At 41.7% G+C, this 23679-nt stretch overlaps 1 protein-coding gene across 1 annotated transcript in view; it reads left to right on the plus strand.

The window, feature by feature from the left end:
* The window catches only part of Scgn (secretagogin, EF-hand calcium binding protein), a 36601-nt gene extending 13114 nt beyond the window's left edge, over positions 1 to 23487 (plus strand). Inside the window, exons 5-11 of the mRNA XM_034511158.2 lie at positions 2407 to 2463; positions 3237 to 3314; positions 11748 to 11803; positions 14748 to 14793; positions 15424 to 15483; positions 17362 to 17430; positions 22956 to 23487. Of these exons, the coding sequence (XP_034367049.1) occupies positions 2407 to 2463; positions 3237 to 3314; positions 11748 to 11803; positions 14748 to 14793; positions 15424 to 15483; positions 17362 to 17430; positions 22956 to 23084 (495 nt within the window). The 3' untranslated portion in view covers positions 23085 to 23487. The remainder of the gene's footprint in view (positions 1 to 2406; positions 2464 to 3236; positions 3315 to 11747; positions 11804 to 14747; positions 14794 to 15423; positions 15484 to 17361; positions 17431 to 22955) is intronic.
* The last annotated feature ends 192 nt before the right edge of the window (positions 23488 to 23679 follow it).

A 23679-nucleotide genomic window follows, 5' to 3' on the forward strand; every position in this document is an offset into this window, starting at 1 on the left:
CTGCACCCACTGAACCGTCCTCCTAGCCTTCCTTTTTTGGATCTTAAATGTCCTTCTTTGTGCTCTTCCTGTTTCACAGGGTGTAGCCTTTCCTACGAGTCTATTGGCAATATGCTTTTTCTCATTGCCTGGGAATCTTTTTATTTTGTGTTCTTAAAAACAGGCTTACTAAATAGTCACAGAAAGTATTCAGCCCTCCAGTGGCACAGATGCAACAGTATTATAACATCATTAAATGGGGACAGCTTGGAGACAAGCATTGCAAAAATCCGTGTTTCTTAAAATGACTTGACATTTTCATCATTAAGGTATACTTACATATCAAATTTAGACTATAGATCACATTTTGTACATAGATTTTGTAGGCCTGGCTAAATCAATCATAAATTACATAGACAGAAAGAATCGACATTTCTGAATAGTTCTCTCATTAAATAGTATCACATTATCCCTGCAGGGTCTACAATCAGATTGTGTCTAGAAATTAAGACCCTGGCAGTTGAGATGTTTGTTATTTTCCTGTTGCTAAATCTCCAACAAAACAAAGACAAAATATCCAACAAAAGCAAATTAAGAAAGAGTTTGTTTTGGCTTACAGTTGGACTGTACAGTCCATCATAGTGAAGAAAGGTATGGTGCCAGGGCCGAAGGCAGCTGAACACAGTGGGTGTGCAGGTAGAGACCTACCCAGGAGGTAGAGAAAGAAGGATGAGTGTTCAGCTGGCTCTTTTTCTTTTATTCAGCTGGGACACCTGTCTGTGAGATGGTCCTGCTCACACTCAGTGTTTCTTCCCTTCCATGTTAAACCTGTCTGGAGACTCTCAGACACAGGACAGGAGTATCTCCTAGGTGATCCTAAATTACTGAAGTTGGCAATGAAGATTAATAATCATGCTTGATAACAGATGCCCCTAGTATGATGGAAGGATAATTTTTGTCTACTAAAAGTTAAAACAAAATCAAACATGATACACCTTCATGGTGCTTTTCATTCCGTGGCTCCATGGAATAATCAGAAGTGGTCAAAGTAACAGGATTAGTGCCTCTCACGGGTGTTCAGCTTCGTCTTCTAGTTCAGTACGCAGTTACATCTTCAGCCCATCAGCGCTGGCCTCAACCATCAGGAGGGATGGCTTGCCACTGTGAAGTATCAGTGGCCTTTTATCCCCTCTATTTAGAGTCAAGGCCACACAAGCAAGAAGAGTCCTTAGGAAACTTTCACTGGGTGTTTGCGTTCTTGATCATTGTTTTTAAGTTTCCCTGAGACAGAATCTCTATGTAGCTCACACTGGCCTTGAGTTTGTAATCCCCCTGCCTCATTCTCCAAAGTTCTGGGATTTTAAGCATGCACCATCAGGGCCAATTGCTTGTTTTGTTTTTATTTTGGCAGGGTCATGCTGTGTAGCCCGGTTGACTTAGGGCAGTGCTAGGGTTATGTGAGCAACCTTGTCATGTTCTTATTCTAAGACAATAAGAGAATAAGCAACTGTATTCCCCACCTCCGCCTCCCAAAGTTCATCATTTCATCAAGATAGTACTCTTTAATCTGTAAATAACTAACACACACACACATTTTCTACTTCGTGTTGCCTCAGATTTGTCTCCCAGGCGTGCAGGTCTCTGGGTAAGCCTACTTGTGTGATCTGAGCTCAGCAGACAAGCCTAGGATATATTTTGTTTGTTTGTCTTGTGGGGTCTCTTAGAACTTCTCTCATGTTCTTGACAGCTCAGCTCTATATTTAAGGCAGTATTTACACAGTATCTTGCAATTTTGTATTTTTGAGTGCAGAGAAGATATTTCTGCTTTCTGTACTGTCCTCAATAGAAGTCTTTCAGGATTCTATTTTGCATTTTCTAGTGGAGGCATGGTCCACTTGAGTGGTCCTGAGAGATCTCAGTGATGTATCTCCATCTCTGCTGAATTCCACCTAAATAATTGCTGTCACCACAGCCAGCCTGAACTCCATGGAAAATGTTTATTTGCATCCAATTGGGGACCATTTTCAGATGCTGAATCACAGGAACCCAGTATAAGTCCCCCTCCAGCCCTGAAATACTTGAGGATGTTCAGTGTTATGCTTTCAAAAAAGGAAGTTTTTCATGGGTTCATATGTTTGAAGACTTAGTTCTTGTTGGTGACATTGTTTGGGAAGTAGAGCCTGACTGTCAGAAATAAGCCCAGCCCTACTTTTTTTTGTTTTAAATCCATTTTCTGCTTCCTGACTGTGGATACAATGTGACTAGCTGCTCTGAGCTCATATAGCCAAAACAGTTCATCATTCTCCACCATGAACTGTGTTCTCTTGAACCATGAACTGAAATAATCCCCACATTAGGCTGCTTCTTGTCAGATAACAAGAAGTCAGGTAGCTAAGACTTGCAATAAATAATTTTTGTGTGTTTCAGATTTGGCGAAAATATGATGCGGACAGCAGTGGCTTCATATCAGCTGCTGAGCTTTCTGTGAGTGTCAGTGGGAAGTAACACTGGGTAAAGGGTTGGTTTGGTCATCTTTAGAATACATACATGCATGCATGCATATATACATACATGCATGCATGCATATATACATACATGCATGCATACTTATATATGTATTTCTGTGGACCCAAGACATGCAGCTCTAAATTTGTTTCTTAAAAAACACCCTGACTGGAGGAAGTGGATTGCTGTAAAGATTTAAAAAACAAGCTGGCAAGGTGCCTCAGCCTGTAATTGCATAATCCTAATGTCCTGAGTTCAATCCTTGGAACCACATAAAGGTGGAAGAAAAGGAACAACTCCATAAAGTTGTCCTCTGACTTCTACATATTGTTGCACATCCTACATGTTATATGCATGTATACGAATATATATGCATGCATTCACACACATATGTACACACACATGTGCACATACACATGTGTGCACACACATACACAGCATAGTACAATAATAAGTAAAGCTCAATAAACAAATGAGAAAACAATAAAGGTTTGGAAAGTGCTTGTCATGCTGGTGTCTTTGGGAGAGAGGTGAATGAAGCTTTTAGAATATGTTTTGTGCTTGGAGTTCCTCTCTGGCTTCCAAGAGCATCCGTCAGTGGCAATCTTCCACTCTAATCCTTAATGCCTATTGAACATTTTATTTCCTCTGTGAAACAAGTTGCAATCCCCATCCCTATAGAAAAGACCTTAAACAAGTTTATATCTTATTTGCTCACTGTGTTCCATGTCACTTCTCTCTTGGTGGCACAGAACTTTCTCCGAGACCTTTTCCTCCACCACAAAAAGATCATTTCTGAGGCTGAACTGGAACAGTACACTAGCACCATGGTGAGTGAAAGCGTGTGGGCCCTGTCGGGGAACTTGCCTGTGTCTCCTCATCTCCCCAGGAAATGTTTGCTGCATGAGAAGAGCCTGGCTCTGGAACAGTGGCTAAAACTGAGCCGTCGTTTCTTGGAAAGAAATGCAGCCGTTTGAGAAAGAAGGCTGTTTAGCTGCCTTTGGAGAGACCAGGAATGTCCAGGAAATAGTAGGTCTTTTAAGCACCTTGCTAGCAAATTCAATGCTCATTAAAGTTACACAACAACAAGTAACCATGGACTTGTACCATCAGGACTCAACAGATATGGTCTATCACAACAATGGTGATTCTACTCATTGAGCTTGTGGGCTTTGAGCAGAGGAAACTCAGATGGGGATGGGCATGTTGTCTAGGTAGTGCCAGGCAAAGGGAGCTGATGGCTGTGAAGCACATTGCATTCCATGGAGAACACATACGCTCTCAATGGTTAGCTCTCATGTCATTATTTTACAATCCTCTTGTGGCATTCTTGACCCAGATGACCGTGAGATGATTTCAGTGTGAGGTCCTTAAAACCTCAGGCTAAGTTGTATCTGATGGGCTCCTCATCACTCCGTTCCAGTGTTCATGCAGTGCTCTCTATAACTTGTGTTGACTTGCCCCTGTTGCTGTGCCAGCCTTTGCCTGTCTCCAGGCCTGTGTTTTATTCTCACCACATCTGATTTCTTAATCAGTAAGCAAGTGACTTATAGACACAGTCTTAGTTGTGTACTGTAGAAGTGTCACATTTATTTTATATTTTAATTTAATACTTTTAAGAATTTCATACGTGAGTACTGTATTCACATCACTATTTAAAAACAATAATGTCTCTGTTACATTTAGATACAAAGAATCCTGAGCAGAGTTTATTAGAAGTTGGGGCATATCCTACTGAGAATGATATGTGGATTTTTGTTAAATTGTGGGCTATTGGGCACACACAGACTTGTGTCTGTGTGTGTGTGTGTGTCTGTTGGAGGTATGTGTGTGAATGCATCAGCCTCAGGTGTCATAAAAAATGGAGATGTCTCATTGACCTGAGGTTTATTGGTTAACTGGCTACACTGGTTGATTAGTGGTCCCCAGGGATCCTCAAGTTTGTCTTCCCAGTGCTGGGACTACATGCATGCTGCCACCCCTGTATTTTAAACTATGGGCTCTTGGAAGTAAACTCAGTTCCAACATTTGCAGAGGCTCTCCACCCACTGATCTATCTCCCCAGCCCCATATCTAGGCTTTTAATCAGGTTGTTCAAATACTGACACTCATTTTAAAGATTAGCCAACCAAGAAAAGCTGTTTCTTAGCCAAAGGCACCAAAAAGCTAAACTTCCTGCATGTCAGCTCTTGGTGCCTCCAGAATCTCTCTCTCTGGACTCTGGCCACTCTGAGTGATGGCTCAGGAATGAGTCCTCGGGGGGGGGGGGGGGGGGAGCTATTTTGACCATGATGACTTCTAAATAAGAAAAGATGATGTCCAAGAGAGAACCAAATCCCAGGACAGGCTATCAAGGAAGCATTTTGGCCTCTTACAATGCTATTTGTTCTAACTGAATGCAGGATGTCATTGGGAATCCCGAGCAGACATGAACTCAGCATTAAAAGAGCAGAAATCTCCCAGGAGCAGGAAGCAGCTGTCCTTGTTCAAGAGCCTCCGAGATCCTTCTGACCTAAGCTTAGTGAAGCTTTGTCATGGAATAAACATGGAAGGGAATTCATTTGCATCTTTCAGGGGGCCAGACTAGAAGGCCTTGAGCATATTTTAAACATCAGTTGAACAGAATGTTAGCCTGTCTGTTGTTATCTCAATTTAATTAATTTGTAAAACATGAACTACACAATGAATATATTTACATTTAAATCTCTAGCAGCTTTCTAGCACTCTTCCAGCTTGAAGCTGTTTAAGCAAAGGGCTTCTGCCTACCTCCAGCTATCAAGTCTGATTTCCGTTTTCTGCTTCCTAATATAGCTCAGCTATTTTTTTTTTTCTTCCTCTGGTTCTCATGCATTCTTCAAGATTCAGGTAGATGCTATCTTTCCCTAGGAAATCTTTACAACTTCCTTTTGTAATGAGCACCAGTACCACTCTCTAGCCTGTTGTGCATGTCACCACCTTAACACCATACTCATTCACTTAAGTCATCCCACAGATACTGTTAAGTGCTTATAGTGCCCCAGGCATGAGTCTAACCACTGGGGATTCAACAGTGAGAAAACAGAAACAGGCAGCAAACAATACATGCAATAAATAATAAATGATATTGCATGACCGAAAATGAGAGGAAATGTAGAGATGGATATGCCAGCATGGTAGAGAATTGAGGGTGTCCTAGTCTCATTTATGTTGCTGTGATAAAATATGCTAACAAAAAGAAAGTTAGTGGAGAAAGGGACTTTCCATCAGCTTATAATGCATGATTGTGGGGCAGTCAAGGCAGGATCTCTCAAATGCTAGTCACATCACATCCCCTATCAAGGGCAGGGAGAAATGACTATGCTTCTGTGCTCACTTGCTTGTTTTTGCTTTGCTTGCTTTCTCAACTCTTATATAGGCTAGGGACCCCTGCCTAAGGAATGGTATCACCCATTGTGGACTGTGTCTTTCCACATCAGTTAACTTAAGATAATGCCCCACAGACATGTCCCAGGCCAGCCCAAATATAGATAATTCCTCAATGTAGCTCTTTGCAGACAACTCTAGGTTGTACCAAGTTGACAATTAAAGCTACCTATCACATCTTATGGCCTACATCTTATCTCCAAGTCCCTGCCCTCACAGGAGTCTGACACTCTTCAGGCTACCTATTGTAAACTGAACTGAATTTTCAGATGTTAACTATGAACCAGCTATGACTGAACTAAGACAGAGTAAGTAATGATTCTCTTGGTGATCCTCCTATATCCCTTGCTTGTGTTCCTCATGACCCTGCATAATTCACATGGGGGATGCTTTATTAAGCATGGTTCCTGTGTTTAAAATTTTTTCCTTTCCCTTAAAATGAATGCTCAATTAATGCTTCAGAGCCAAGTAGACATGGTACCTGGCAGAGCCAGAACTCACTATTTATGTCTTTTTCTGGGGTCCTTTACTTTAGAAAGATTCTCAAGCAGCCTGAGCACTGATTATGAACCATGATGACTTCTGAGGGCAGGGCTGGCAAGAAAGAGAGGAATAAGAACATGTCTTGGTCCACCAGAATTCATGTCACACTGTTCATTTCCTTAAATTGAGTCTGTGGGCTCCCTTTGGACTATGTGTGTGTAATGCCCATAGTCAAACTGCAATGGACAGAGGAACAATGTTAACAGAGATATAACACTATAGGGGGCATATGTGATATTAAGGAGAGAAAGAGAGGTATAATATTGATATAGAAACTAGATAAGACACATTGAAAAGGCCTTGTGACATCATTGTCTTAACTTACTCTGTCATCTATGCCCATTTTCCAACAAATGAATTACTTAGTATCCCCATAGGAGTCATGCTTGCCTTCAGATAATTCTAGTTTGTATCAACCCCCGAGCACTAATCTGAGCATTCAGGTCTCTTCTAATATTTACTATCCTGTTGAATGGCAAGAACCTTAGAAATGGCAATAGGGTGCTTTAGGGCCATGGTGTTAATGTCCCCCTACCCTCAGTGATCATATAGACCTCAAAATGTCTCAGAAGATGCCCTTCCCCCTGAGGGATGTCACTCTAAGGGGTTTTTCCCTGTGGTTAAGTTTGATTTGGTAAATCAGTTCATGAAAACGTGTGAGTTCTGCGTCTGACAAATGTTTGGGGAGGGATTGCAGAGAAAGATGTAGTAGTCCCTGCCTTAGCCTTTCCAACTTTCATCAGGAGAATCTGCAGAGGCAGGCAAAAGGACCAGAAGCTCTCTGATTATTCTTGTCATTCTCACTGTGAATGTCACTAGCACAAAGCATCCACCAGTAAGAGGAGTTGAGGTCAAGCTTCCTGCCCATCCTTCTTTGCTAGTATTACCTAGCCCCAAGCTTAGGAAGCTGTCTACCTTCTGAGAGCTGAGAGATTCCCTAGGAGTGAATCACATTTCTGCTGCTTTAATGACTTCTTTCTGAGCAATGAATACTACCATTGCAAAGCTGCACTGAAGATTTCTTTTCAGGTTTAGCATGAAATGCTTTACTTAAGAGTATAACCTACCAGGTGAATTCAAATTGACCCTAATGAGGATGGCTGCATTTGACAGCTGTGTGAAGCACGGCTAACGAATGAGCTGAGGGTGAACAACCAGTCAGGAGAGACAGGCTCAGACATGCATGCCATGTCCTGTCCCATCCTTATTAATGTTCGGAAGGAAGAAGGGAGGGAAGGATGTTACCAGCTCCAGGCAGGAGGAGAGACCATGTATCTAGATAGGATATCATTAGGTGGTATTTAATTTCACTAAGTGCAAGCTAATAACTCTGGGAGTTACTATTACAAAACAGCAAATAAAGTTCCAATACTTTGACAGAGAAAATTCTATGAGGTTAAGCTGGCCTTATGAGTTGGTATAAAGCTGGTTCAGTCAGAGGCCTATCTGGACTCATTTGTGGGATATTTTCTCTTTCTATGTCTACTCTCCACATGCTGATGACGTTAACCAGTTTTAAATTCAAGAAGATGCCTGAAAGCCTTAGCTCATGTCTCTGACTCAAACCATTCTTTTGAGCTTCTCTGATGAGCACATATGGGTATGTGTCTCCACTTTCATACCCAACATCTCAAACCTAGCAGGTCCAAAGTTGACATTCTGACTTTGTCTCACAGACTCTGTACAGGTGGCTTCCTTCATTTTGATTGATGTGTCAAGGCAATCAGTCTTGATGCCTTCTCTGCTATTCTAATTAGCAAATCCTATAGACTGTTACATGTCACTATAAATATTTGAAGCACAGTGATATGTTAAAAGAAAAAAGAGGTTTCTTTAGCTGACAGTTAGGGAGGCTCCTGGTGAGGAAGTCACGGCAGGTGCATCCTGATGGCAGAAGTATATATGAGCCAGAACAGAGTGAGACCAGAAGCAGAGGGACATTCCAAGGCCATGCTTAGTCAGCTCATAGCAAGTCATTCTTCCTGGAACCAAGTCACACAAGACCTACATCAATCCCTCCCAATGAGCTAACCACCTCCCCCTGGGTCCCACCTCTTAAACTTTCTCCCACTCAACACTGGCTCAAGGGAAACAAAGTTAAACTCTCCTACCTCAACATAATCCCCTGGAGACTAAGCTTCCAGCATGTATTCTTTTAGGGGAGACTCACAAAATAGCAGCTGTATAGAAATTACATGGATCTGGCCATTCCCACCAGGTTCTAAGCCACAAGATGGGTCACTGAAGAGGTTTCATTACCTCCACTCTTACCTTCTGTGCTCTCTGTTGAACACAGTAGCCTGTGACCATGTTACATTGTAGCCAGATCCTGGCTGAGATTAACCCCTCCAATGACTATAGTCTTTCAGAGAAAATGAAAAAGTGTTATTACCTGCTTACTTACCAAGACACCATTTGTCTCAATTTATCCCCCCTTTTCCCACTTCTACCTATCACATGATAGACTTTTCCTGAGGAGAGAAAACACAGGTCTATTCACTCCAGAAAGGGAAGCCACCCAGGCCAAAGTGAACAAATAAGTTTTTATGTGAACAGAGTATGTAGGAGGAGCTAAGATGGGAGGAGTAAAGAGAGGAAGAGGAGGAGGGAGAGGAAGAGGAGGAAGAAGAGGAGGAGGGAGAGGAAGAGGAGAAGGAAGAGGAGGACCTAGGAGAGAGATGAAGAGGAAAGAGGCAAACATGGAGGCGGATGTACGCTTGTCTGTAGCAGTCAAAGGTAGTTGGTATATCTAGGTTGGGTATTGGGTTATACCTCTGATTGTAAGGGCATCTTGTTATTGATCATTACCAAATATATAAAGCCTTTGGATAATCTAAGCATTAGAGTCTCATCTGTACCGAGGCCCTGTGGTTGGCAGGATAGTCTGGGCAATGCCCAGCCTTGCAGAGTCAGCGCCGTTGAAGATTGGCAGAGCCATCTCCCATGCTGGCATCTTGTGGGTGGCAGGGCTGGTGTTTCTGGCTGGCCGTTTCTAGCTGCAGTGCACACATGGCCTCTGGCCACGTGGTTGAGCTAGGCAGAGACACCAAAGCCTAGACAGCTGGATTAACCGGTGGCCGCCTTTTAAATAATTACAACAACAAGAGTATAGGTGAGGGGCTGCTGTGCAAGAGGAGGTATGACTCAGGGATGACAGCTACATCACTGAGAAGCCCACTCCAACATCTGTTGTGACTCACAAAAGCCACCTTCCTGGAGCTCTCTGAGAATGTCTCCTCTGCAACTTGGTTGGTCTCTGCTTCTTCCAGGCAGCTTGCCTGCTCTAAGAGTCTCTAGGTGTTTGTGCTGATCTGACAGTGCCTCTCAGCACTCCCACTGCTTATATAACCTTGATGGGTCTAGAAAATCTAGTCAGTTTCAGGAACTTTCTGAAACTATTGAGTTGTTGCTTCCTGAGTTTTAAGGAGCTTCCTGCAGAATGGAATGTTTTACCTCCTTTTAGAACAGCCTGAGTCTTAAGGAGCTCCTTTCCAAAATGGAAGGTTTAATCTCAGAGGACATTGCTATGTAACACAACCCAGGTCTTTCTACACTACTAAGTCCACTCTCCAGTAGGTTAGCTGGCTAAGTATTGTGCCATGGCTTGCATGTCTTCTATCTCTGCATAATACCTTTAATCCAGAAATGCATATGCCCTTCATGGCTTCTTCTCAACCTTTTCTCCAAAGCTGCCTTCTCCCTAAGGGTGCCCATTATTTGAAATAGTTCATCACGGTCAGCTTACAATCACCTAGGAGACAAGCTTCTGAGAGTGTCTGTGTGTTTTAGATCTCATGTGTATGTGGTATGTTTGTATGTGTGCTTGTGTGTTCATGTGTATGTGCAGGTTTGCTGATATGTAATTGCATGGAGTCCCATGCCATGGTTCACATATGGAGGGCATAGGATTGCTTCTAGTGTCAGGCCCTTACCTTCCATCCTGTGTGAGATAAGGCTATCCTCAAGCTAGCTGGCAGTCCAGCTCCTGAGAATATCTCCTGTGTCTGCTGCTTCCCAATGCCTAGATGAGTACCAGGGTTACAGATGTACCCCTGAGCCCGGCTTTGACATGGGTACTGGGGGGGGGGGTGAATTCAGGTCTTTGTACTTGTATAACAGGCACTTTGCCACGTGAGCTCTCCAACTCTGACTTGAAATAAACCTTAAAGCCAGTGTTCACATGGGTGGGGTCCAACTGACCACACTCCAGTTCTCCCTTAAGTACCTCTCAGTCTAGAAAGTTTTCCTTTTGAGTTTGCTCAGCAAGAGTCAGGCCCATGTCTTTCTAGTGAGGCTACTATCTGCTTAAGACTCAATCTTGTTTTCTATTAAGACAGAATCCCATGCAATGACAGCATCACAAAAAATGAGGTACAGGCCACACTCAAAACGTGTGTATTATATGACTAGATAAAGTATTTATATTTAAAGGCTATGATAAGACATGTGAGAAGTCCCAAGAATCAGTTGTACCATCTGCCACTTCTCTGGTTTTACTTTTTAAGACTGAGTCTTACTATGTACATCAGGTTGGCCTTGAACTTGTACCAATCCTCCTGCCTGAGCCTCATAAGTGCTGGGATTATAGGCACATACTAGCACAAGTTTATCCCTGTTTTAGTAAGATCTATAATGGACAATTTTTAATGACAAAGTTTGGGGAGAATGGGCTTTCAAATTAATTTCAATTTCTAAAAACAAAAACAAACAAACCCCCCAAAACAAACTGAATTTGGAGAAGGAGAAAGGATGTAAAACAAATGTATTTTCAAATGCACTCGTACCTCCTTTGCCTGTGCAGTCTCCTCACCTGGTGTGTCCACAGATACTCTAGAGCCCTGGAATATGAAGTCACATTCCAGCTCATACATGTAAAGGAGTGTGTCCCCTCCATATTGCCTAAACCCAGAGTGGTCTTCTGTTCTGAGGTTAGAACAGAAAGTTTTAGCTTTTAATACTATCTCACCTAAAGTCTTGTATGGGTTGATAGTGCAATAGGCTCTTTGGACAATGCTGGGTGTCTTTTGCCCTCTGCTCTGCTCAATGAGACATTATCTATAAGAGCCCCTCACCCAAGGCTTGGTTGCTGAGATGCCATAGGTGAATATAAGATACTTAAAACCCTGACTCAAAGTGAAACACCAGATTTTAAGCTGTCATCATTATGTGTAGGGTTAATGAGGTTCTGAGTCTGCTCTCCTACAGGGCTCTGACAGCCAAGTCTACACAGAAAAATCCTGTCTTGAAAAACAAACAAATAAAATAAAGGACTTCTGGTCTAAGCATTTGTCACATCCATGTTTCTTTCTGCCTTTTAGATGAAGATCTTTGACAAAAATAAAGATGGCCGATTGGATCTTAATGACTTGGCAAGGTGAGTGCTGCAGAGAAGTGGTGAACTCAGAAGTTCCAGGGTCTGATGGTAACACACACATCCTTTGAAATCTGAGAGCCACTCTTGCCTGGAGTCTAAGAGACCAGGCTCATCTTATTAAACCAACTGCAGTGCTTTTGATCATTTTGGGTAACAGATTCCTTTGTGTAGATAATCAAAGCTCCATCTTGCCTAAATGCACAATATATATATATATATATATATATATATATATATATATATATATTATATTAGAAATTCATGGATGGATCATTGGTGGATTTTTCACTCAGAGACTAGGCAGGATTCCCCTCCAAATCTAAAATCTATAAAAACAAAAGGAATAATGATGATAATGGTAATAAAATAATAATAAATAAAAGAAAGAATTGTGAAGCTATTTACTGACTTTGGGAATGTTAAATTGTTGATTAAGAACAACAGTAAAAACAGATTGAATATTAGTAGAGCTGGCCTTTGGGGGTTGACTACCCTCTGTAGTACCCAAAGGCCAGTGGGGGAGAGGGGAGGATGAGAATGGGAGCAACATAGTCCATGAGTCTGTGAGGTTACTTGGGATTAATGGTTTGCTATATATATATATATATATTGTTTGCAGCTTTCCATTACTGTAATGAAATGCCAGAGGTAGGCTAACTTATAAAGAGAAAACATTTACTTATTTCACCATTTCAGAGGCTGGATATCAAAAAAGCATAACACAACTTCTAGAAAGAATTTCTTGGCTGTGTCATACCATGATGGAAACATTTAGGTATTGTGTATCTCCTGTCTGTGTGACCTTCTACCTGTTTCTTGTTCTTGACACTGAATCCCTGTCCTTTGCATATGCTAGGCTCAGTGCCTGGTCCTGAAGGTTGTCTGTGAATAGACACACTAGGAAGACTCTTGTCAGTACTGGCCATAATATTGACTCTGATATACTAGATGGATTTCTGTGTTTCCTAGGACCAGATGTATTCCTAATTGACTCTCCCCAGGTCACTTTGATGAAAAAGGGACACTGAGAGACCAGTCAAAGAAGAATAAAGTGTTTCTCTCTATGGAGCCCAGCAAGGGACCTCAACCCCACAGTCCTGTTTCTGCTCTCTTTACTTCATTTTTTGCCCCTTTATCAGCTGACACACACACTTGGGTTGTTTCTACTCTCCAGATGCTATGAATGATACTGCTGTGTGAGTGTGATGAGCCTTTCCCCTTGGTTATATTCTTAGAAGTAGAATTTTGGTTCATATGGTAATTCTATATTTAATTTTCCATTTCAGTGCCAAATAGAAACACTAGTCTCCGTACTGCTTTGATGGCTGGAGATTTGTAGTAACTTTTAAAGTGTAGAGTCTTCCATTTTTGCTTTTTAAAAATTGTTCTGGCTCTTTTAGTCCCATTTGCATATCTTGATATAATTTTAGGATAAGATAGTCAGTTTCTGCATAATGGCAACTCAGATTTCCATGGATTTTGTTGTGAATTTACTGTTCAAATTGGAAAATGTTGTCATCCTAACAACATTGTCTTCAAGTTTACAAACAACAGTTGTCTTTCCATCTTTTCAGGTCTTTAGTTTCTCTAGAAGATATTTTGGAGTTTTCAGTCTATAAGTTGAGCCTATTCTTGTTCAATTTATTTTCAAGTATTTGATTTTTTGGATGATGTCATATATGGAATGGTACATTAAATCCTGTCTTAAGTTTTTTATTTCTTTTTTTTTTTTTTTTTTTTTCTGTTGCTGTGATAGAACACCAAGACCAAAAGCAATGTAAGCGGTTATTTTGGCTTACAGTTCCAAAGAGATAGACTCTAGAATAACTGGGAAAGCACACCAGCAGGAACTGGAAGCTGCCTGATCACATTTTCATCAACACACAGGAAGTAGTGAGAGAGAACAGAATCCTCAAAACACTCCTTCAGTGTTTTACTTCATCTCTCAAGGCTACACCTCTCTAAGGTTTCCATAACAGACACCATACAGCACCACTAAGAAGGAACCAAGTGTTCAAACACGTGCATCCATGGAGGGACATTTCTTATTCAAATTATCATAGTTCTGTTTTGTTTTCCTTTCCCCCCCTCTTTTCCTCCCTCCCTTTCACCCCTTTCTTCCATCCCTGCTTTTCTTTTCTTCCTCCTCATTCATCTCTCCCTCCTTTTCCTTCATTTCTTTTTTATTTGATTTAGGGTCTCTGTGGTGCAGTCAGGTTAGGAGTATACTCACGCCACTCCTGCCTCAGCCTCTAGACTGCTGTGACCACAGGCGTGCAGTTTTGCTTTGGTCATTTCTAGTGTACAGAAATGCATTGCGTGTTCTGTGCAGCTTGCATCTCTTAGGACTGTGCTTGTCTTGTTTATTAGCCTGAATAGGTTTGTGTTTGGACTTTTAGATTTTATTCATGATTATGCCACTTGCAAATAGCAATAGCCTGTTTTATCCTTTACACATTGCTAATTTTTCCTTCTAATGGAGCTGTTAACACCCACATACTTAATGCAATTTCTGATGAGATCAGGATTTATGTTTGCTATCTTTCTGTGTTTTATCTGTGTTATTGTGGTTGTTCCTTTCTATCTTATGTTAAGAAGATATTTTTTAGTGAACTTTTCACTTTCTTATTTCACTATTTACATATCTTGTGGGTTTTTTTTTTTAGTGTTTCTCTGGTGGATTACTATTAACAAATTGGATTAATAGCAGCTTAATTTCAATATTATAGTAAATTTGTATTTGTTTACAGTTCTAATCTACAGTTCAAATCCTCCATGTTCTTCAGGTTCTTCAAACCACAGTATTACATGCTGTGTACCCATCAACACCTATCCATTTTCTCTTCGTCAGGATAACATGGAAACCATCAACCTCCTTCTCTCTCTCTCCAAGCCGTGCATTTGCTGACTGATGGGAAAGCTTACTATTCTTTTTTCCATTTAGGATTCTGGCTCTTCAGGAAAACTTTCTTCTTCAGTTTAAAATGGATGTAAGTGGTGTCATTTCTATTGGTAGATTTTTGCTACCCGTGTTTCTCTATGTATCTAGAGAGAAGGAAAGAAAGAATGGTAAATTATTTATTTTTCTTGTCATTATAATAAATGCCTGGTTAAAGTAAGTAAAAGGAGGAAAGACTTATATTGGCTCACAGTTATAGAGATACAGTCCATGGCAACCATCGTGGTAGGGGAGGTTCCTAATGGCAGGAGCTGCTTGTAGCTGTGGAAATGGGAGCTTGCTTACCTCTGAATGGAACAGGAAGCAGAGACCCAGTAGGCAGTAAGGCTGTGCAATAAAATCTACAGACTTACTACTTGGTGACTCACTTTCTCCAGCAGGGCCCCATCTCCTGACAGTTCTACAACCTCCCAAAATAACCCTACCAGCTGGCAACTAACTGCAAACACATGAGCCTGTGGGGAACATTTTCTTTTCAAACTATAACAGGAGACACCCATTTGTCTTTTAACTCTTTTAGAGGCTCACAAAGCTCAAGGTGGAGTCAAGGAACTTTAAGGGTTGTTGATTCAAAGTTTATACAGATTACCCAGCAGCCCGTAGAGCTACATACCAGTGGCTATGCATTGCTGGACTGACACAATGTTTTCTTCACACCCAGGCTTCTTCTACTGAAGAAAGGAAGAGGGACTTTGAGAAAATCTTTGCCCATTATGATGTTGTAAGTGACCTTCATGCTGTGAGGCCATCTTTAGGTAGAAAGCTCAGTTTGTTCCTGTGTGGCACCACCGTACTGACAAGTATTAAATTGAGACAATGAATTGCAGTCCCTTGTATGTATAACTAACTATATAACTTCAGATGATTAGGTAAAGAATGGAGAAAACTGATTTATACTTGAACAGGGATGAACTCATCATGTCTTTTACCTCATAAAAATATGAGAAAGAGTCTTTGTGTAAGACGAGACATCCATTTACTGTGTGTGCAAAAAGAAATGAACAAACAGAAAAATCCTCCCCATCCAACTAAAGGATTGAGACACAGTCATTCCTGCTTGACAGCCATTCTTCAGGTGGGGATAATCACTCTAAAACAGTGAATAGTACAGGGTTGAATTTCTAGAGATGAAGATAGGATGACGTGAGAAAGGAAAAATGAGCAAAAAGATGGAAAAGGTTTAAGAACCCTCTCCATGAAATTAATGTTGCAGAATCGGGTTGCATTCTGAACAGAGAAGCACTGAACCGGGGCAGGGCAGCACCTAGCTATTTATTCGTGTCCATTGCCTAGCTTTCCATCTGGGCCTGTCAGCTGTGAGCTGGGGTAGTACCTCAACTTCTTTATTCTCCCTGCCTTCCCTAGACCCCATCTGTAAAGCTAGGGTGATTAGGCTAAGAACGGATTTGATGGCTGTGTTAGCTAAGTGAACTCCATTAGCTTTTACAGAAGAGTTCAAGAGTTCAGCATGCAGCAGGACTGCTAGTGAATGCAGCCAAGGAAACAAAGTTTCAAAATAACACGTTAAAGGTTGAGGATAAAGACATGAAAAGAACGGATAGAATACAGGGATACTTGTTCCCACCTCTAAACTCAGAACTCAGGAGGCTGAGGCAGAGGATTTGCTATGAGTTCAAGACTAGTGTGGATTACAATGAGACATTGTTTCAAAATGAAGAAGTAAGGAGGGGATAGAGTGATGGCTTTGTGGGTGGCAGAAATAACTGCTCCTCTGGAAGACTCCTGTTCAATTCCCAGAACCCACATGGCAACTCACAGTGTCTGTAACTCTTGTTCTAGTGGATCTGAGACCCTCTTCCAGCCAGGAGAGAAACAAGGCACACAAATGGTATACAGAGATATTGGCAGACAACACACACACACACACACACACACACACACACATTAAAAATAAATACAACCTTTAAAACATTGTGAGGTAGAAGGTACACACACACACACACACACACACACACACACATACACACACACTAAAAATAAATACAACCTTTAAAACATTGTGAGGTAGAAGGTATTTATTGTCTCAGGTACTTTAGGACCAAATGGACACGTTGGAATGTCTCCCTTTCATTTTACTTTCATGTTGACAATAGATTACAGAATGAGTAGGAAGAAAATGTCTTATATAAAGAAAAAAACCAGTGTTTCATATATTGATTCAATATAACCTCCCTCTATTTAAAATTTACACTTTTGGTAGTTACCAAATGATTGTTTGGACATAAAGCAAACATTTTTAAATGTTCAGCCTGTTCTTTTAAGGACCATTGCTGTGCAATTAACACCCCAACAGAAGCCTGCATTTGGGAAGCAGCTGTCAGTAAGTTTCATGTCAGTGCTATTTGCTGAGGAGTACAGAGCAATGCTTGCTTATTTGGGGGCAGGAAGCTATTGATGAAGGCGCCTTTTCATTCCTGCAGGGCACTTATGTCCCATGAGACTAAAATGCAGAGCATTTCAGTCCTAATTTGGTTGGCAGTTACAAATGAATACCGACTGGCCGATTTGTCAAATTTATTATTTAGCTTTTCAAATTAAGAAAATGATATTTAACTTCTTGGATCATTTTATCTTTCAGAGTAAAACTGGAGCCCTGGAAGGTCCAGAAGTGGATGGATTTGTCAAAGACATGATGGAGCTGGTCCAGGTGAGTTCATGAGGCTGGAAGGGTTTTTCCCATCATGCATCGGGGTTGACACTGTGACAAATTGCATTATTTCTGAGAATGAGTGAGGCTAAAGATTAATACTAGAGGGAAAGGTCTGGAGGCATTTCCATTTCGTAACCATTGATATTCTATGAGACTCAACAAATTCCTTTTGTTTTCTTTAGGTCGCATGAGTTAAAATAACACATGATCAACACAGAAGTGTCTTTTAGCGATCATTTTAAAGTCATTTGCTTTACCCAAATAGCCCAGTGTTACTGTGTATTTTCCTGTTTTATCCTCCAGCTGCCCAATGTCTTTTCTCCCCTTTACTCACCTCTCTCAGACTTGCTTATTACAATAACTACAATTCTAAATTTGATTTTGTATGACTTTTTTTCATCAAGGGATTTTTTGAACATCTAGCCTAGGATGGGTACTTTCTGTTACAGTATGGCTGAGGCTTCGGCTGAGATAATTTAGGCTTTAATTTAGCATATGGCCATTTTCTGTAGGGTTGACAGTGTTTTTAAAAAGTCAATGTCCTTCTTTTGAATTTTATTCTCTGTACTGGTTTATAATCTCCTTAGGCAGACAATTCCAGCTTCTCTTTCTCCAGGGAGCAGTGTAGACAGTGGATTTAGCCTTTGTACTCAGAGATGCCTTTGAAGTACACTGTTAGATACACAATGATTGTATCCTGGCTGTCCCAGACAGCAACAATTAGAGTAACAGTTCTTAATTATGTTAAATCTCAGAATAATTTGCATATATGATTAAGACTAGGAAACCTTGCATCAGGAAAAAGCCCAGTTACTATTTTTTTTTGCACAGAGCTTCAGGAAGTTGGCATTCTGTGACTGAGCAGACACAGGCACAGTTCTGTCTCAAATCTATTCAGGATCACTGGCACATCTTCTGGGGCTCCCGATTTATCGTCCTCTTCTCAGTGATCCTTCAACTGCTTTCCCCTTTGCTCCGTGGCTCTACCTGTTCCCCCCACCTTGTCTTCTGGCTCCTGCTGAAATACCACAGGCATTTCCCCATCAGAATAAATAACAGATTTATTTGTGTGGTGTTTTCCTTTTGAAATGATAGTTAAAGGACTATCCCATTTTGTCTACTACCTCTTCTATAGCTTAAGTAATAGAAACAAAGAAGTCATCTCTGGGATATTAAAGTTTCATGGCAGGTGGATTGTTCCAATTTGAGCTTTAGTTTGCTTTGATGGGCTCAATGCAATGGCTTATTGCCTAGTTTCCTCAGAACCAGGGTACTGACTGAGTGTAGGCTTAGGGCTTCCATAATCAGGCAAGGGGCTTGCTCTGATATTCCTCCCATGGTCTCCACACAGGGATGAGCATCATATCATAAGTTAGAGCTATTCTGAAATCCTCTCCTCTGCAGAACTTAGAACGTGCTCTCCAGACACTCTGTGGCTTAGTTAGTGCTTTATTGTTGTGAAGAGACACCATGACCAAGGCAACTCTTATAAAGGACATTTAGTTGGGGTTAGCTTACAGTTTCAGAGGTTCAGTCCATTATCATAGTGGTGGGAAGCATGGTAGTATTCAGGCAGGCAAGGTGCTAGAGGATCTAAGAGTTCTATATCTTCATCCCAAGGCAGCCAGAAGGGAATTGTTTTCCATAGGCAGTGAGGAGGAATCTTTCTTACACACTTGGTGGAGCTTGAACATAGGCCCTCAAAGCTTACACCCACAGTGATGAACTTCCTCCAAGGCCATACCTACTCCAAATAAGCCACCTCCTAATAGTGTCACTCCCCATGGGCCAAGCGTGTTCAGATCATCACAGTGATTTGACAGTGCATTATTGTCTTATTTGGGATTAGCTATTTATGACTTGATGTCTGTGGACAAGTTTGTCTCAAACTTGACCAATCACCCACAAGAGGTATCCAGTGAGACCTGCCTCCCAAAGATGGGTAGTAACTAGGGATGCTGTAGACAGCTACCATAGTCCCTGAAGACAATATGACTCCCTAAAGTAACTGTCTTTGTTACTGTTTTAGAACATATTGGCTGTCATCATTCGAGTGCATTGCCGAGCTGGAAAAATATAAAAACATAGGAGTGAGTTTCCAAAAGGAATCTTCACTCAATGGATGACCATGTCATACAGTAGAATCTTGTCTGAAATGCTAGTGTGCCGAAGGCATGCAAGAGAGCTCGAAGACAGGATGGCTATGTCCAAGGGCAACTGACTCACCATAATATTAAAGCTTTTGCTTCCTTTTATGATTTTAAATTATTTCTGCATATAAAAATGTTTAAAAGCTGGAGACACAGCGCAGCAATTAGGAACACTTTTTGTTCTTGGAGAGGACCAGCATATGGCCCCCAGCACCCACACTGGGTGGCTCATAACCACCCTATCACCTGTAACTCCATCTCCAGGGGATCTGATACTCTCTCTGTCCTCCTTGGGCACTGTGCATATGTACATACACACATACCACACATACACAAAAACACAAACACGTACACACACACTCACACATATATACACACAAATAAAATTAATTAAATCCTTAAAGGTTGTTAGTATTATCAAAAATAAAATAAAGCAAAATTTAAGAAGCCAAGGAGAATAGAGGCTAATAATTCTAGCCCTAGGCTGTCTGCCTAGTATTCTAGGCCCAGGCTCACCACTGGCTGGCAAGGTGATCACGGGTATCAGTTAGCATCTACAGACTTCAGCTTCTTCTCCTGCTTGTCCTTTATTTTGCTTGCTATGTTGGGAATTGAAAGCTGGAGTTCACATGTTCTAGGCAAGCACTTTGCCACTGAGCTGAAGTCCAAGCCTGTTTTTATTCATAGTTTGAAACAGAGTCTCACTAAGTTGTCTAGGCTGCCCTTGAGTTCCATATATAGTTCAGGCCTATGGTGTTCAGAACATGTATGTGTAGGGTCTGTGAACCAGGATACCTAGCACAGAGACTTGGGCATGCTGGCTGATGGGCTAGACACTGGATTTCACTTTTTCAGGGAGCTGGAATGCAAAAGGGGTGGGGTGGGATAAAAGCCTAAAGATGACATTGAAGGATAGGGTAACTCATACATAAATCCACAGACAGGACCAAGCACCTGCTATGGGTGTGCATGGGGGTCAGAGCGTCAGTCTCAAAATACCCCAACTCCCAAGGCTCATGAGAGGCAGATCGTTAGTTTTCAATCAGTTGTCCTGGGGCTGGTCTCAGGTGATCCTTTGAGGCAGAAGACAGAAAGGGTCTACATTTAAAATGAAAGCTGCTTATATGATGATCCTGGCTGCCTGCTTGAATCGGTGTTCTGACTCTGACTCAAAGACACCTGCATCACAGTGGGTAGGTTAGACAGTCTCTCTGGGTTGTACTTTACTCATGTATAATTAAGTATGAAACTGGATCCAACACCTATGTTGGTTCTGAAGATTTGAGTTGATGTTTATAGAGCCCTAAAGCAGAAATCTAAGTGACACATGTGTTACTGCCTTGCTGTTAAGACAGTCCTAAAGACAGAGGCCCCATGGCTTCTGTGCTTTGCCTTCAGTGATCCAGAGATCTTTTAAAGAGTTGTATCCAGCTTTCCTAACTCACGGTGAGATGCCTAGAGTGAAAGACAACTTAGATAGGCAGTGGAATTCCTCTTACACCCTCCCTCCCTCCTTATTTCGCACCATCCAAATACTTCAAATATTTCTCACTTACTTGAAAGAAATAATTATTCTGAAAATAATATATGTTATTCTTCACTTGCAAACAAAAGGTTAGAGTAATTTGAATGAAGTACAGACCGAGGCAAATAATTCCCAGGTAAATAATTTATATTTAGGTGTGAACATCTACCACTCCAGTCTTCTGTAAGCATAAAGTTTGCCATAAGGGTATTGGAGCTTGGTATCAATTATTGGAGAAAAGCTATAGCGTCTAAAGTTATTAGACATCCCCACTGTGCATATATGTACAACAGGCAAGTTCTTTATGGCACTTGTTTTGCAGCTTGTGTAGACGTCTAAGCCTCACTTCTTTGAGCTACAACACACACCTTCCTATCCTAAGACCCAGGAAACAGTAATGTTTGAGCACAATGAAAGGAACCTGGTAATAATGCATTTCATCTCTCTCTTGTAGTCTGATGATTCACAGTGCTTCCGACAGAGATGTGAGAGGTTCCCAGCCCCTCCCCCTCCAACCCTCGCCCAGCCTGCTGTTCCTTCAATTTTTGCTGCTTGCTTCTTTCCTCTGTTTAAGGCTACAATCAGGAACACATGCTGCACCAGTCAGGCGTTCTCCCAGATGGAGTGTAGATTAGCTCAGCTGGTTGTGACTTTCTAGTTTGGGAATGGAAGGCTTTATCCCCTACAGAAGTGTTTTGCTTTTGTTGTTTGTTTGTTTTCTGTTTTGTTTTATTATTATTATTTTTTAGAGGTTTCTTTGGGAGTAAAGAAAGCATGGGCATAGCTGGGGTGGGGGTGGGGGCGTTTCCCAGGGGCTCAGAAGTCTTTGGAGGGAAGCTGCCTGTTTTATTCTTAAAACTACTCAAGTAATTAAGAAGAATGGAAATCAGATTCACAAATTCTTTGGACATCAGCTTTGCAGTTTAGACTCATCCCCTTCCCCAGTTTTCGCTAGAACTGTGTGAGGTGGTTGACACAGGGCTCCATCAATCAGGAGACCTGGTATAGTCAGCACTCTTCCCTGGAAGAAGGCTGAGTTTTCCTTTCTTAGCCTGGGCAAAGGCTGTCACTATTTCCCTCCTGGGGATTGTGGGGATGAGATGAAGTGTTTGAGGGAGTCACTCTGGCACTGAAATGAACAGTGCAGGTATCACTGTCCCTCCTCAGTCTGGAAGCATGCCTCAAATAAATCCTCAGTTACTTCTGCCTTAGTTAGGGTTTTATTGCTGTGAACAGACACCATGACCAAGGCAACTCTTATAAGGACAGCACTTAATTGGGGCTGGCTTACAGATTGAGAGGTTCAGTCCATTATTAAAGCAGGAACATGGCAGCACCCAGGCAGGCGTGGTGCAGAGGAGACTGGCTTCCAGAGAGCTAGGATGAGTATATTAAAGCCCACGTCCACAGTGACACACATACTCCAACAAGGCCACACCTCCAAATAGTGCCACTCCCTGGGCTAGGCATACTCAAAGCACCACAACTACATTGATCTATAACATGGAAATTGGATTTTTATTTTTGTATGAACCCTTGTTAACCTAAAGGTGCTAAACATCCTGAAGATGGGCCATGAGGATCCAGGGACAATGATAAAACATCTTCCCCCATCAGGATAATGTCTTCAGTCCAATTGCTAATAAGGCAGGCTCTCTCCAACAACAGTGGGAAGCAATGAGATAAGACTTTAAAAATGTTTATTTGCTTACTTTGCCTGAAGGAGTAAGCTGAGAAATCGAGGAGGCAGTAGCTATCCCTGGCCCCTCATGGCCCATCCTCAGGTAGGGCACTGTAGTCTGGGACTGCCACTGGCCTTCTGAATGACAATGTCCTCTTATCCTCAGCCCAGCATCAGCGGTGTGGATCTGGATAAGTTCCGGGAGATTCTGCTTCGCCATTGCGATGTGAACAAGGATGGAAAGATCCAGAAGTCTGAGCTGGCACTGTGTCTTGGGCTAAAAATAACCCCCTGATCCCTGACTCCTCTGCTCTTGCTTATGTGTCTGTGCTTTTGCTGTGAGAAGTGCATTTGTGCTTTGCTCTTGGGGACCCAGTAATGAACCTTCCCCCTGACAGTTTGATACTCTTGGCAGAGGGAGGGGTTCTAAGGTGCTGCTTCTACAGGCAGCCATGATCTTGTCCCATGGGAAGCCCCCCATAACAACTTCTCCCATGTTTGTTCCTTAACCTTGGCGTATCTCCTCAAGGGCCTCAATTTACCTGCTGGTTCTGCTCTGTTCAACCTTCCCCTATCACCTGTTGATCCATTCTACCATCTCCTGTACGTTCTTGCGCGTCCTACTCAGCTGTGTCGTGCTATCACTTCTGCAAATATGTCTTCTTGTGGAAATAAAGTTGTGGTCAAGAATAAAGATATATTTGAGTTTGTGTAAGTTTTGTAATGTTCTGATGGTTTTCAGGGAAGGCTTAGTGGAGGGTGAGGGGCATCATCCTGAAGCATCTGTGTGTGTGTGTGTGTGTGTGTGTGAATGTGTGTGTGTATGTGTGTATATGTGTATGTGTGTATGTGTGTGTATGTGTGTATGTGTATATGTGTATGTGTGTGTG

The sequence above is a fragment of the Arvicanthis niloticus genome, chromosome 8, assembly GCF_011762505.2.
Source record: "Arvicanthis niloticus isolate mArvNil1 chromosome 8, mArvNil1.pat.X, whole genome shotgun sequence".
NCBI classification, from domain to species: domain Eukaryota; kingdom Metazoa; phylum Chordata; class Mammalia; order Rodentia; family Muridae; genus Arvicanthis; species Arvicanthis niloticus.